General features: G+C 51.8%; 1 protein-coding gene across 1 annotated transcript; it reads left to right on the top strand.

Annotated features, from left to right (window-relative positions):
* The first annotated feature begins 2,202 nt into the window (after nucleotides 1-2,202).
* On the top strand, nucleotides 2,203-12,456 carry LOC109322480 (lymphocyte antigen 6E-like). The gene is made up of 3 exons (XM_019553535.1): nucleotides 2,203-2,386; nucleotides 7,968-8,087; nucleotides 9,926-12,456. The coding sequence occupies exons 1-3, from the start codon at nucleotides 2,335-2,337 to the stop codon at nucleotides 10,132-10,134; spliced, it is 381 nt and encodes a 126-aa protein (XP_019409080.1). The 5' UTR covers nucleotides 2,203-2,334; the 3' UTR covers nucleotides 10,135-12,456.
* Nucleotides 12,457-13,085: the final 629 nt, after the last annotated feature.

Raw genomic sequence — 13,085 nt, 5'->3', positions numbered from 1 at the left:
TCTCCAGAAGTGGCTCCTGGGTTTGGGGAGAGACTGCCCTTGCTCCCTTCTGCTACCCTTCTTGCAGCTGGCAGGCGAGGTTCGTTGGGTGGATGCGGTATCTTTTATCGGACTAATTGAGGAGCTGGAAAAAAGGTCTTTGCAAGTTTTTGGGTGCAGTCGCCCTTCTTCAGGCAGGTACCGGGTGAATCGGGTGTCAAGCACCTTCCTGCAGCTGGGCCTCCCCTGAAGGCGGTTTTCTTCCTGGCAGGGGAAAGCCTTGAATGACTCGCATGGATTAGGAATTAATTTGGATGATTTGACTTGGGATACGAATGTTTTTCCTTAAAAAAAATAATAAATCTGCTTTTCCTCCATGCTCTGGAGCAGAGAGGAGAAGAAACCAGTCTGCCAGGGGGCTGGGAGGGGAGGAAAAGGCAGGGGCTGATGCATCTCTCCCGGGGGCATGGCAACGTGAAGCACGCTGTTCCTTCCTCCTCTGCCCCAGCCCCTGCCATGCAAGCCTTACATGACACCCCCAAACCACGGCACCACGTTATCCCTATTGTACGCCAACGGGACACATACAGTGACCCCTATTTTCAGGTTCAGTTTTAGGAAAACCAGCTGGGTTTTCCTCGACTGTCTCTTGATAACCGAAATAGAGTCCTTGTGCTGTTACTGACCTTCTCAAAGTCCCTGAAGCAGAAGAAAAACAAAACAAAGGAAGAAGCCAGAGGGGGAAGTGCATTGAAAACTAGCAAAGGAACAGTTGCATGGGAAATCATCTGGACTGAGTATTTTAATTGCATGCCACAAGTACCAAAGTTGGGACTGTCGGGGGTTAATGGCAGCTGGCTGATCCCATTTATATTTCAGTGGGATTTTGATGGTGGTTTTTGGAATGAGAAAAGAGCAGGGCTCCTCATCTGAACAATACACAAAAGGACGGGGGAAGTTGTAAATCACTGGAAAGCTGGGAGAGGCCGGAGCAAGGGATGCCTGCAGAGCTGGGGGTGGGGGAAGCGGTGGAAGAAGGAGCAGGCCAAGCTGCAAACAAAACAGGGCCTCCCTCCCTTGCAATGCACGGGCTCAGATAAACGCCCAGCGCCTGGCTCTGCACGTGAAAAAGTTTGCATTGACCTGCCGAGTAAACCACAGGCAGTGTTGGAGGTGGAGTTATATGGATATTTATTCTTATATATAGAAATACATATTTTTGAAAAAAAAAAAGAAAGAAAGAAAGAAAGAAAGAAAGAAAAAAAAATTTGCAGGGATCTTTTGAGCAGAAAGGATAGGACGAGCCACAGGACATCCCTGTGCTCCAGCGAAGAGAAGGGGGAAACCTCCCATCCCAGGGGGCTTGGCATGAGCCCCACGAGCTCTGCCATGGGGCAAAGCCCAGCTTGGGTGGGAGGAAAAGGGGCAGCGTCAAGGGGCTTTTGTCCTAAGCGGGGAACAAGCCAAGAGCAACTTACCATTTTTCTTTTTGGGAAGATTTCTATCAAAACCAGCTGCCCTGGCAGAACCGCCGAGCTCGGTCCCCACCCACCGCCCAGACGCTCCCCAGGTCCCCTGTCTGGCCCCGGCCCATGGATCTGGGAAGGAGCAGACTTGCCCCATGGTCGAGCCACACAGACTGGACGATGGAGCTGTGCTCAGCCCACTTTTGCAACGGGGCCTCCCCCGATCGCTCCAGGCCTGGAAGGGACCCGAGGGTCACCGCACCTGGGGTGCAACACTCGGGGCTCTTGTGTCCGGTGCAAAGCCCTGGGCTCGCCATGCCCTGGCCTGATGTAAGGGATAGATTTGTTCTGCTAACATGCGATGTTTTTGCCTGGGGGCCCTGCAGTTCTTCATCTCTCTCATTTCTAACACCACATCTTTATTTCCTGGAGGGGAGGCGGGGTCCGTGCCCCGGTTTCTATCCTAACCCAGGGGTGGCGGGGTGGGGGAGGTCTGAGCTGGCAATAGCTCAAGAATGTGATTTGTGCAATTGCCTTGGATTTGTGCAGTGGAAGAGCTGCCTTGTTCCAGCAAAACCTCTGGCATGCACACTGCGTTTGGCATTTGCTCCAATTCCTGGACGCCGGTGTCAGAGAAGAGAAATGAAACAAACCCCTTCGCATTTCCTACCCGCAAGTCACCGCCTGCTTTTCTCCTGGCTGCTTTTGAAAGAGGGTTAAAGCACAGGAAAAAAAAAGAAGCCATTCACGTGGGCAGACTCCCCCTCCATCACCCTGGAGTCCCCTCCCACAAGTCACCCAGGCTTTGCAGGCTCTGCTTGCAAGAGCTGCCACCCAAACTGCCCCCAGGAGCAGCTGCCTCATCCGCTGTCTTGAAGGCTTAGCAAAGATGAAGGCTTTCCTCTTTGCCTTGCTGGCTGCGGTCCTGTGTGTGGAGCCAGGTGAGACTCTCGAAGCCATTTCTCTGGGCCAGACAAAGACAACGCAGAAGGGGAGGCAGACAGCTGGGGAAGCAGCTAGACATGGCAGGGATTCAGGGAGGCTTTTCAGCATCAGCAGTCGGTGGCAGGAGGTGGCTTGGCTGGGCTGCAGCTTGGGAAGGGGATGAAAACAGCTGGGATCAGGCACAGGGAGGGATTCGCCTTCCCTGAGATCAGACTTGGGTCTCCTGTTCAGTCCATCCGCTGCATGATCTCAGGGCAGGGGAGGCAGGGGAATGGTCGCTAGCCTCAAAGTCCTGCCCAGGCAGCTCCTAGGTACAGACATTCAAAAAGCCCAAGGCAAAATTGATCTAAGTTAGGTTGGGTTTTTTTTGTAGTTTGGTGAGCAAATTTTGGGCTGGGCTCTGCCATTTTTAAGCCAGTCTGCGTGTACTGAACTTCTGTTACACGTATAGACCAGGGGCTGGTCACTTATGATGTCCGTATAAAGAGCTCTGACATGCCCTCCGACGACTGGGACCCATAACATGGGGGAGCCGTGCTTCTCAGCATCCTTTTCCTTGCAGCTGCTTTTGGCCTGTCTCATCCATTAAAGAAGCTGGCATTTGAATCTGCTCTCAGGGGTAGCGGAGTCCATTGGAAATAAAGGCATTGCATCTAATTAAGTTGCAGCACTGAATGCAGAAGGAGGCTTGGATCCGGCGTTGTGCTTTTATCGAGGCGATAGAGTCGCAATCCAGGGTCCGGTGGGCACCACTAGTTGATTCCCTGGCAGTAATAGTCCTGGGGGTGTCTCAGCCTGGAAGAGGCAGTCTCCAAAGAGAAAAAGCACCTGAGAAATGGGCTTTGGTTTGATGCAAAGCCTAAAAAGAACAGGCTCTGGTTGTTAACCAGCGGGCGGTCAACTCAACAAGGTCCCGCCGTGCACTTCCTTGCTAGCGGGACTGATTTTTAATTCTCCTAAGGTAACTGCAAGGTGTTTCTCCTTTGATGCATTATGTGAGTCAACCCAAGACCATCACTAGATGCCAGGAAAAAAGGAAACTAATTCACTTTCAACCATTTGGGCTTGGGTGCGGGAAATGGGGATACTGGCCACTCTGGGATAGATGGACCTTTGGTCTGACCCCGTATGGCAACTCTAATGTCCCCAAGACATGGCCAAGTCCCCGGGGTCTGTAGCGAGAAGCCGCCATCCAGCTTCTCAGAAGTCTCCATTTGTTCTAGATTTTAGTTTTTAGCATAATATCTAACTGCGTCACAATTTCTGCCAATTCAGGATAAGGGAGTTGGCATGTCCCAGTTTTATCTGGTAAAACTCAGCCCACGGCAAGAGTTATTGCACGACGCGGCGTGCTCCAAAAACCCCTCTGGGATCAGGCAAAGACGGGTGGTTATGGATGCAATGGGAGTATTCCCTTTGCCCCCCAGAGACCCTCCTTCTTTAGCTAGCTGTTTGCTCACCTGTTGCACAGGGGTTTTGAGCTTGCTTTAGGTGGTGTATGAGCTAAAATGACGGTGGCTAGAGGTGGTTTGGGCAGAAAGTCTCATCTGACGGCGAGGGCAGGCAGCGGGAGTTTTCCCTTTGCTCCTCTGAGTTTGGGAGGAGGCTTTCAAAGGCTTCATGCTGTGCCCTTATCTTTGCAAACCAGACCCCCTACTCCGCCCAGTTTTACTGAAGTCTTAAAACTTTCCGCTGCAACGTCTAACTCTTCAGGCTTTCCAGCTCAGATATCTCCCCTGTGTAAAAGGCTCCGTTATCTGCTATCTGCAAGCCTTCCCTTCCTTTTGCTTGGGATGTTTCTCTTCTGTTTTATTCTTCCGGCATGCACTGTGTTTTAACCCCCCTTAAATAATGCTTCCCTCTCCTTCAGGTTTTTTATTTATAGGCATTTAGCATGGGCCCTTTGTTTCCTTTTCTCTTTTGTCTGAGTGCCAAGGATGATCCTTTGTTATGGGGATGACAAGAGCAGGAAGAAGCCACAAGTATGATTCAGGGCCGCACGGTGCCAGGCACTGTACACGCCCATTCAGAGACGATCCGCGTCTCATTGTGTTTACGGACTAAATTGAGACGCGCGACTTAAGTGATGCAACAGTCCATTAAACAGGGATGGGCTAGGGATGCTGTGCTGGGAACGTGGATGATACCTGGGCTAGCTAGACATTTACAAGTCAAATCACCCTTAAAAAAATATACCCAACAATAAATGAGAAAAAACAATATCAGCCATTAGTATGAGCAGAAACGCCCACTTGAGGTGTTTATCGTTACGGCCAAATGTAGGCATGCATGTCTTCATTTATATCTACGAGTACTTCTCCTGTTACTATTAACAACGCAGTGCTCTCGGGAGACGTGTGTGCTCTTTCTTGCTCTGCCGCAGACTGCCTCTGTGACCCGGGGCACGTCACTTATTTCCCTCCATGTCTCTGTGCCCCGTCTGTAAAACGTATCAGGGACGCAGGGAGGAAAAACACGTTATTAAGGATGGTGAAAGCTGTGGGCTACCAAGCTAACAGGCAAGCTGGCATAGGGAGCTTGATTATCTGTGACCACGTATGTACCCAGCTTGCCTGTCAGATCACTGAGTCTGTGGCACTGACTTAAACATGCAGGCTGAAGAACCAGACCTGCCAGCATCATTCGGGGCAATCAACCGGGAGTCGCATTTGTGCTGTGTAGCAGGGCACTAAGGTGCCTGCTACTTGAAGCGTAGGAATGGCCACCCAGGGGCAACCAGGAGGTGCTCGGGGCTCACACCTGTTGAGTGAGCTGACCGGAAGGGGCAGGCCTGGCTGAGGCCAGGCAAGGGGGTCCCTGCCTGCGACCAGAGGAGAAGGAGCTATGCCCTGAGTGGAAAAAGGGGAAAGTGTGAAGGTGGGTGCAGCTGGTGATACGGGGGGGAGAGGGAGCACTTGTGGTGTGGCCCAGAGGATGTTTTAGTCATAAGGCCTGCATTTAAGTTATAGTGCAGAGGCTTGTGTTTGGTGTTTGTTGTTTAACTGGAGCACCAGGTGAGGCTATTAGGGGTTGGAGGAGGCCTCATAGGGGCTCCACGGTAGCGTGGGGACCCCGGTGCCAGAGCGGGCGCAGCATCCGGGGGTGCACTGACCCCAGCCCCGAGGAAAAGGGGAATGGAGAATCGGAGGCCAGGTAAGGCTGAGGCTGCCTGAGCCCAGAGGGGGGTCGAGACCCCCAGGAGGAGAGTTGGAGCCAGGCACAGCTATGGCCACCTGATCCCCAAGGCTGCGGTAACCCCAGAGCAAAGGAGCAGCGAGAAGCCCAGAAAGGGGGCTGCAGAAAGACCAAGTGCCTGTGGGGTGCGGCTGAGAGACAAGGCTGCGGAGGGCCTGACCGCTAGAGAAGGCGCAGAGAGTGAGATAGACCAAACAACTTCCGGTCCATCAGCGAGGCTTGGGGCGTGGTACAGGGGTGGTTGGAGCTGCGCATAGCCCACAAGGCCGGGGTGCCCAGGAACACCCGTTAGCAGAGCTGGGCTAATATATAGGAGGATAACCGTGTCCAGGGAACTGAAGAGGCAGCCTCCCTAATTACATAACTGGCATCAAAGACGTGGCAGGCGAGATTGAGGGTGCATCGCAGACCGACTTGGCACGGTAGGGGGCGCTAGGGGAGAGCACGACGACCCTAGGACGTTTTCCCCTGTCTGGTACATGCTGGATCCCCTTTCAGGGTCATAGATTTCATAGATTTCATAGACATCAGGGCTGGAAGGGACCTCGGGAGATCATCGGGTCCAGCCCCCTGCCCAAAGGGCAGGAAGTCAGCTGGGGTCATAGGATCCCAGCAAGATAAGCATCCAATTTACTCTTGGCTCATCGAGCCATTTATCCAGTGCTTGCCAGTAGGCCTATAGGCATGGCTGATTCAGTAAGGTACCCAGGTTGTAGCCATACTGGTTTCTAGGAAAAAACAATCAGGACTCTTGGTGGTGGCGATATCTTTTATTAGACCAACAAGATTTTTGCAAAAAAAAAAAAAAAAGTTGCAAGAATTTTTTTTTTGCAAAAAATTTAGTTGGCTTAATAAAAGATATTGCCTCTACCACCAGTCCTGATTGATTCAGTAAGGGGCACTCCATCAGCCTCCATGGGTTTTGAGTCTGACCAGCGACTCTGTTACCCTGCAATGCTCGGGGTACCTAAAAGCGCTTTGGAAACCTGCTGAGAAACCAGTCCCTGCAGCCAGGAGCCGCAGTCAGACAATGAAAGATGTGACTACATATGCTGGATAGGAAGTTGTGGGGGTGGAAGTTATTGAACAGGTTCTTTAGCCTGGAAAAGCGCAGGCTCAGGAGTGATCTGGTGGCCACCTATAAGTTTATCAGGGGTGACCACCAGGATCTGGGGGAACGTCTGTTCACCAGAGCGCCCCAGGGGATGACGAGGTCGAACGGTCACAAACTCCTGCAAGACCGCTTCAGGCTGGACATAAGGAAGAATTTCTTTACTATCTGAGCCCCCAAGGTCTGGAGCAGTCTGCCAGCGGAGGTGGTTCAAGCGCCTACATTGAACACCTTCAAGAGTAAATTGGATGCTTATCTTGCTGGGATCCTGTGACCCCAGCTGACTTCCTGCCCTTTGGGCAGGGGGCTGGACTTGATCTCCCAAGGTCCCTTCCAGCCCTGATGTCTATGAAATATATGAAATCTATAATTATTTCTTCACATTGCTTGTCTGCCCTGACCTCAGGTATCCTCCTGAATGTAATTGCATCAGTCACAGATGCTTTTCTTCTCACTGTTTTTAAAATTTCCGCCCGAATTATCAATGCCTTTAAGATATAAGAGTATCTTATTCATCTTGTGTTTATTATGCCAGGTAGCCCCTAGCAGGCCCAGGCACAAGCAAGGACTCTGCTGTGCTCGGTGCTGTACAGACACAGAACAAAAGGACAGTCCCTTGCCTAACGAGTTTGCAATCTTTGTGCTCAGCAATAAAAATAGGGGAGGACTCTAAGTTATAGCCAGAAGCCCCAACACAGTTGTGCTCTTATGGCCATATATATTTAAAAGATCAGTCCTCTCAGGACTGCATGGCCCCGTGCAGAGCCCAGGTCTGCCATCGTGTCTCACCCTGAGCCCCACTAAAATCTCAGCCTTATTTTCAACTGACCTGCAAAAAGCAGAGCTCATGCTTCCTGGCTAGGGTCTGGGGGGCACATCTCTTGGAGGAGACAGTGGCTACATGGGCACGGAGAACGGGGTAGTCCGAGGTGACCGAGAGATCTTATGTCCCAGCTTTAGGCCTGTACAGTTCAAACTACTCAAAACAGATAACGGGTTTGACTGAGATCTGGCGATGGGCAAGGCCAGTTAGCCCACATTAAATACCTGCTGAAGTATCCAGATGGCCTCATGTGTGAACAGCTGTCCCTATTTTGATGCGAGTCAAATCTCAAACTCATCAGGCCCAGATTAAACCAGTTGTCTGTTTTTAGCCTTAAAAACAAACACTTTTTGCTGTAATTTGGAGCCATTTCCAGTTGCACTATCACACCGTAGGGCAGTGCATGATTCCAGAAGGGGATGAACCAACACATGCTTTCCCGTTGCAGCTCACTTGCTGGTTTGCTTCACCTGCAAGGACGCGTCCTCCAACTGGGCCTGTCTGACGCCAGTGACATGCAACGAAGGGGAAAATCACTGTGTGACGACTTATTTCAGCGCGAGCGTCGGTGAGTCTGGGCCCCTCTTCTTGCCTGGCTTCTGTTTTCTGCTCCCAGATGGGGTTGCTGCTCCTGGAAACAACGAGGCGGGAGGTTTCAGAGGAGGAGCTGCACGTCTTGTGCAGAAGGGGCCACGGCATGGAAGTGTGGTAGCGCCTCCATGGTCCGGGTGAAGGGGCAGGACCCCGGGGACATGGGAACGATGTCCCCTTCTCCTCCCTCCATGGACCTTAGGGGAGGGAAGAGGAAAGAGGCATCCAGCTTAGGGATTTTCAGCTGCCTATTTGCAGCCTTGTCTCCACAACCAGCTTTGGGCAAGGTGTCTGCTTCTCTCCACCATTTATAGTGGGGATAAAAGGATGGCTGCCTGTCTCCTCGTCTGCAGGCGGGGAATGGCCTTGCTCTGTGGAGGGGAATGATGGTTGCCAGCCCCCTGCTTTGGCTCTGTCACCCCAGCATATAGCAGTGGGCACGGCTGCCTGACCCCGCAGCTCTCCTGGGAAGGGAGGTTGTGCCCTATAGCTGGGTCCAGCTTGCCCCTGACTAGAAATGGGGGCAAGTGTACTGCCATTGCACAGGCCATTCAAAACCTGCCACCCGTGACCCGCAGCCCTTGCATTGCACAGAAATAAGCCAGGAGGCAGTGTTAAGACACACACTTCCTATGCAGGCAAGAGGTTTCCTTGCATTCATGTTTGCACGGGAGGACGCACAGGCACAGCGGGGTGTGCATGCACAAAAGGAAGCAGGGCTGAAGCCTGGCTAAGGATACTGATTCAGGCAGTGCTGCTACCTTTTTTTTGAGGCACTGGGTCATTGGTCACAGCTCAGGCCAGGGATTTTTGCCCTGCACCGATGTTGGTACTAGAAACCCAGAGGTACCTGGATCTCATACAGGGTCATACCAGTCACCACGTTAGGAGCCAGGAGTTTTTCCCTTAAACCATGGCAGCTTTGCATAGCAGAGGTTAGGGCCCTTTGCCTAGGTTTCTCTGAGCATCTTCTAGGGGTGCACTGATTAGAGGTTTTGGGGGCTGATACCGGTATCGGTAGAGATGCACCGACAGGGATTGTAGGGGCAGCGCTGGGAGGGAGCTACGGCAAAATGTGGGGTGGCTGGAGCCCCCTCTGTAGCCCCTGCTCTGGGCCCAGCCCCTGGCTTATTTTGGTATGTTGGGTACTGTGCTTTTTAGGTTGCAAACATGTTGCATGACATGAACCATTTTACCCCAGGACAAAGTGCAATTCTGCCGTTTTCCCGGGATAAATCCAGAAAGGGTTCATGGGAGAAGAAGTACTAACAGTTCCTCCTGGGGCCCTGCAGAGTCTGTCTGGACTGTTATCCTGGGTCTACACTGAGTCGATGGCAGAAAGGTGGCAGTGCATTTGGGCGCCCACTAAACCCCGATTGGAAGGGTGATTGTGTGTACACGTCAATCCCAGGAGATTTCTGTTCTGGGATAAACCCAGCCACAATTTGCCCAAATGCAGCATCTGTTCCTAACCTTAGATGCGCGTGAGGGTTTGAAGTGGGGATTTTGGGGAGTCCTTGTCCTAACAATAGCCTGCAAGTGCAAGAGAGACTTGCAAGTGCAATAGCCTGCAAGTGCCCTGGGACCCTCTTCCTGCCCTGGGTCCTATGCCTAGCATCGCAGCAACGACCGCAGCAGCTGGGCATCCTTGACGAACAAGAACCCGCTGAGATTAAATCGATTAAGTAGCAGGACGTGCATTCCCCATTGCTCATGCTCCCTTAGCTCCTTCAGTACAGCCGTCCCCCCCGCAAGTTACCTGAACTCCAGGGGACTTTTTAACTTTGATTCTCTCTCTTTCCTCCTCCTGTGAAGGCAGCCAGTCTGGGCAGAGCATCTCCAAGGGCTGTGCACCCATCTGCCCAAACGCTGGGATTAACATCGGGCTTGCGGCGGCCTCTGTGACATGCTGCGATTCCTTCCTGTGCAACATCAGTGGGGCCGGCAGCGTGAAAGCCAGTTACACAGTGATGGCCGTGGGCATCCTGGCCAGCATCATCTGCATCCTCCGGGTCGGCGCGTAACGGGGCCTGGGAAGAAAGGATTTGCTGCCCTGAAGAGCCCGAGCTCCCCCAGTGAGGCTTCAGCCACCCACTTTGTGCAAAGCTCTCTCGGGCTGTGACCACCTATGGTGCCCTTTCTTCCAAGTACTATCCCAGACCCAATATAGCCAATATTTCCTCTCTCACTTGGTGACCAGGTGCCCCACTTCGCGGCTCGGCAGATCTAGAAAGTTGCCTCGTCTAATTCTGGTACTCGAGATTTGGGAAGCTCAGATGGATAAAGACCTCCCCACCCCCCACAGACAAACCCAACTGCACCTACCAGGAAATGGTGGAGGATGCTGTGGTGGGGTTTTTAACCCATCTTCCCAGGTGATAGGGCTCGTTCAACTGTAGTTGGACTCGCAGGGAAAACTTTTACCGGGTACCTTCCCACACGGGGTGCCGCCGCGGCGGAGATGTTTCCACGCGATGGATCTGTACAAATGCCAGATACCAGGAACGCATGATTGCCATGCAAGCCCACCCCCGCCTCCCCGCCCCTCTCTTCTCCTCTCCCCAGGCAGCTGGATTCTGCTGTTTTCTAAATCGTTTCCTCTAACCCTTGGCTAACGTTTCTTCTATAGACGACGGATGAGCTGTATCATGCCCCACTGCACCAATGTGGGCACTAGGCCTGAATAAACCCCTTTCCTGCTGTTGCCTGACCCTGGATGCATCGCGTATTTGTTTCTGTGCTGAAACGAGGGGGTAAGAAGAGCGTCGGTGCAGCGTCTTGGGCCCTAGACTTCTGCTCTGTATTTGTCCCATCACCCATAGCACCTACTCTCCATGCCCCATCACCCTAATGCACCCGCTCTCCACGCCATCCCTCACCTTCGTGCCCAGCTCTGGTTTCTCTGCGTGGCCCCATTTGCTGCCCCCTGTCCTTTCCCTCCACGAAGGGCCTGCCGGATATGATGCACGACAAACTCGGCCCGTTACAAAGCACGAGTGTAAGTCAAAGGCTAGGCTTCAGGAGGGGGACAAAGCCACCGAGGGATTACCCTGTGCCTTGCAATGCCTCAAAGGCTTGCGTGCCTCAGTTTTTCCTCTGCAGAAAAGGCGATAAAGGCTGAGCGGATTCCAGGCCCAAAGTTTCATAGTTGTTAGAGGCTGCGAGAGACCTTACAGATCACTGGGTCCAGGCCTCCGGAGGTAACAAAAGCTCAAACCAGCCTGTGCACATAGATGGGCACCCGCCAGACTGTCTGTGTTAGGAATATGGGGGTCCATAAATGGAAGAAGTGGGATTGAGGTTGGAAGCTCCTTTCCCCTCCTGGCAGATGCCCCCACTCTTGCCAAGATCAGCTATAACACGTGGGTAGCTTCTTCCTCCTGGCTCTGCCAACTCTCCTGACCACACTGGACCCTGCTAAACCCCCAGGCATCTCCCTCCTGGGACGTGTTGAAGACCCCGGATAGACAAAGCCTTGGCAGGGATGGTGTGATCGGGGCTGGTCCCTCTTGGAGCAGAGGGTTGGACTAGATGTCCGCTGACTGGGAAAGTTGAGTTCATAAAAATTATACTACAAAATATCACCGACAAATGCACAGAACAAGGCGAGATAAGTTTGCCATTAGGATTTTCAGAAAAAAAACTCACGAGGTGTCGCTTGCAGCTTATCTTAGTACACCTCTGGTGATTTTAAACAGGCTCCCATGTGTCTGGCATTTGACTGTGTTAAATGTCTATCCTTGATTAATGACTATGGTAAATATACTTCGTTATAATTAACTCACATTTATGTGCAGGAAGGGACATTTTGCGTATGGGGCTTGATAGTTGTCTCCTGATTTACTTTTGTTTTTCCTCTGTGGTTCCCTTGATCTTCCAAGGACAAGTCTTGAAAAACGCTGTGTGTTTCTTCTGGTCGTTAACTCATTTCCTGACACGCTCCAACTCAGCAGGGTTTGATAATCTCTTGTTACCGAGTAAGGTCATCTCTCAAAATTGGGCCTTTCCAATAACGAATAACGAACAGTTGAAAACAGGACCTTCCTGTTCATTATTGCATGATTGGTTGTTTTTTTCACTCATCTACCCAAAATGCTTTGAAAACGTGGAGCTATAGGGTATTAAGAGGAACGAAGCAGCTATCAGGAGTGAGAAACCATTCAAGGCAAGACTTACGTGTCCAGCTGATCTTCCAGCGACGGATCCATGCCTTAAAAAGCTGAAAAGAGTGAAAGCACCTCTTTGCCTGTATTGCTATTGCTTTTACAGATAAACATACTGGACTTTTGCTTTAGGCTCCTTTAATAGTAAATAGTCCTAAGTGAATAAAGCTTTTTTGTCATTTATTGGATCGGCGGTGTCAATCCTTTAATTCCCAGGCCTAGTCTTTTTTTTTTTTTAGGTATGTGGGGAGTAAAACGAAGGCTCAGGGCAGCATGAGATGCCTCCCAAACAAGCAGGAGCAATTAGTGACAGATGGGGGGGACAGGGCTGAGCTCTTCAATGAGTTTTTTGCCTCGGTGTTCCTGAACGAGGGTCAAGACGAGTCTCCTAATGGGCTCTTAGATGGCCATCAGAGGGACGCCAGCCCACCGACTGTCGACGCTGACCTGGTGCAGAGTCACTCGGATGGACTGGACGTGTTCAAGTCGGCAGGGCCGGGCAAGATGCATCCAAGGGCACTGAAGGAATTGGCCCGTGTCATAGCAGAGCCGCTGGCACGGCTATTTGAGACCTCATGGTGCTCAGGTCAGGTCCCGGCAGACTGGGAAAGGGCCAACGTGGTCCCTATTTTCAAAAGGGGAGGCAGGAGGATCTGAGTCATTATAGGCCAGTTAGTCTCACCTCCATCCTTGGAAAGGTCTTTGAAAAGATTATGAAGGATCATATTTGTGGGAGTCCAGCAGGAAAAATAATGCAGCTGGGAAACCAGCATGGATTCGTAGCAGGCAGATCATGCCTGACCAACCTGGGT

The sequence above is a fragment of the Crocodylus porosus genome, unplaced genomic scaffold (genome assembly GCF_001723895.1).
Source record: "Crocodylus porosus isolate Cpor-Errol unplaced genomic scaffold, CroPor_comp1, whole genome shotgun sequence".
NCBI classification, from domain to species: domain Eukaryota; kingdom Metazoa; phylum Chordata; order Crocodylia; family Crocodylidae; genus Crocodylus; species Crocodylus porosus.
This window is presented reverse-complemented; position numbering and strand designations above follow the sequence as displayed.

Bases quoted from the DNA above. Each gene is read 5' to 3' on its own strand.
- LOC109322480 (XM_019553535.1), top strand. From the start codon at position 2,335: ATGAAGGCTTTCCTCTTTGCCTTGCTGGCTGCGGTCCTGTGTGTGGAG. The intron at 2,387-7,967 runs GTGAGACTCTCG...TTCCCGTTGCAG, and splicing joins GGTCCTGTGTGTGGAGCCAG to CTCACTTGCTGGTTTGCTTC. The intron at 8,088-9,925 runs GTGAGTCTGGGC...CCTCCTGTGAAG, and splicing joins TTATTTCAGCGCGAGCGTCG to GCAGCCAGTCTGGGCAGAGC.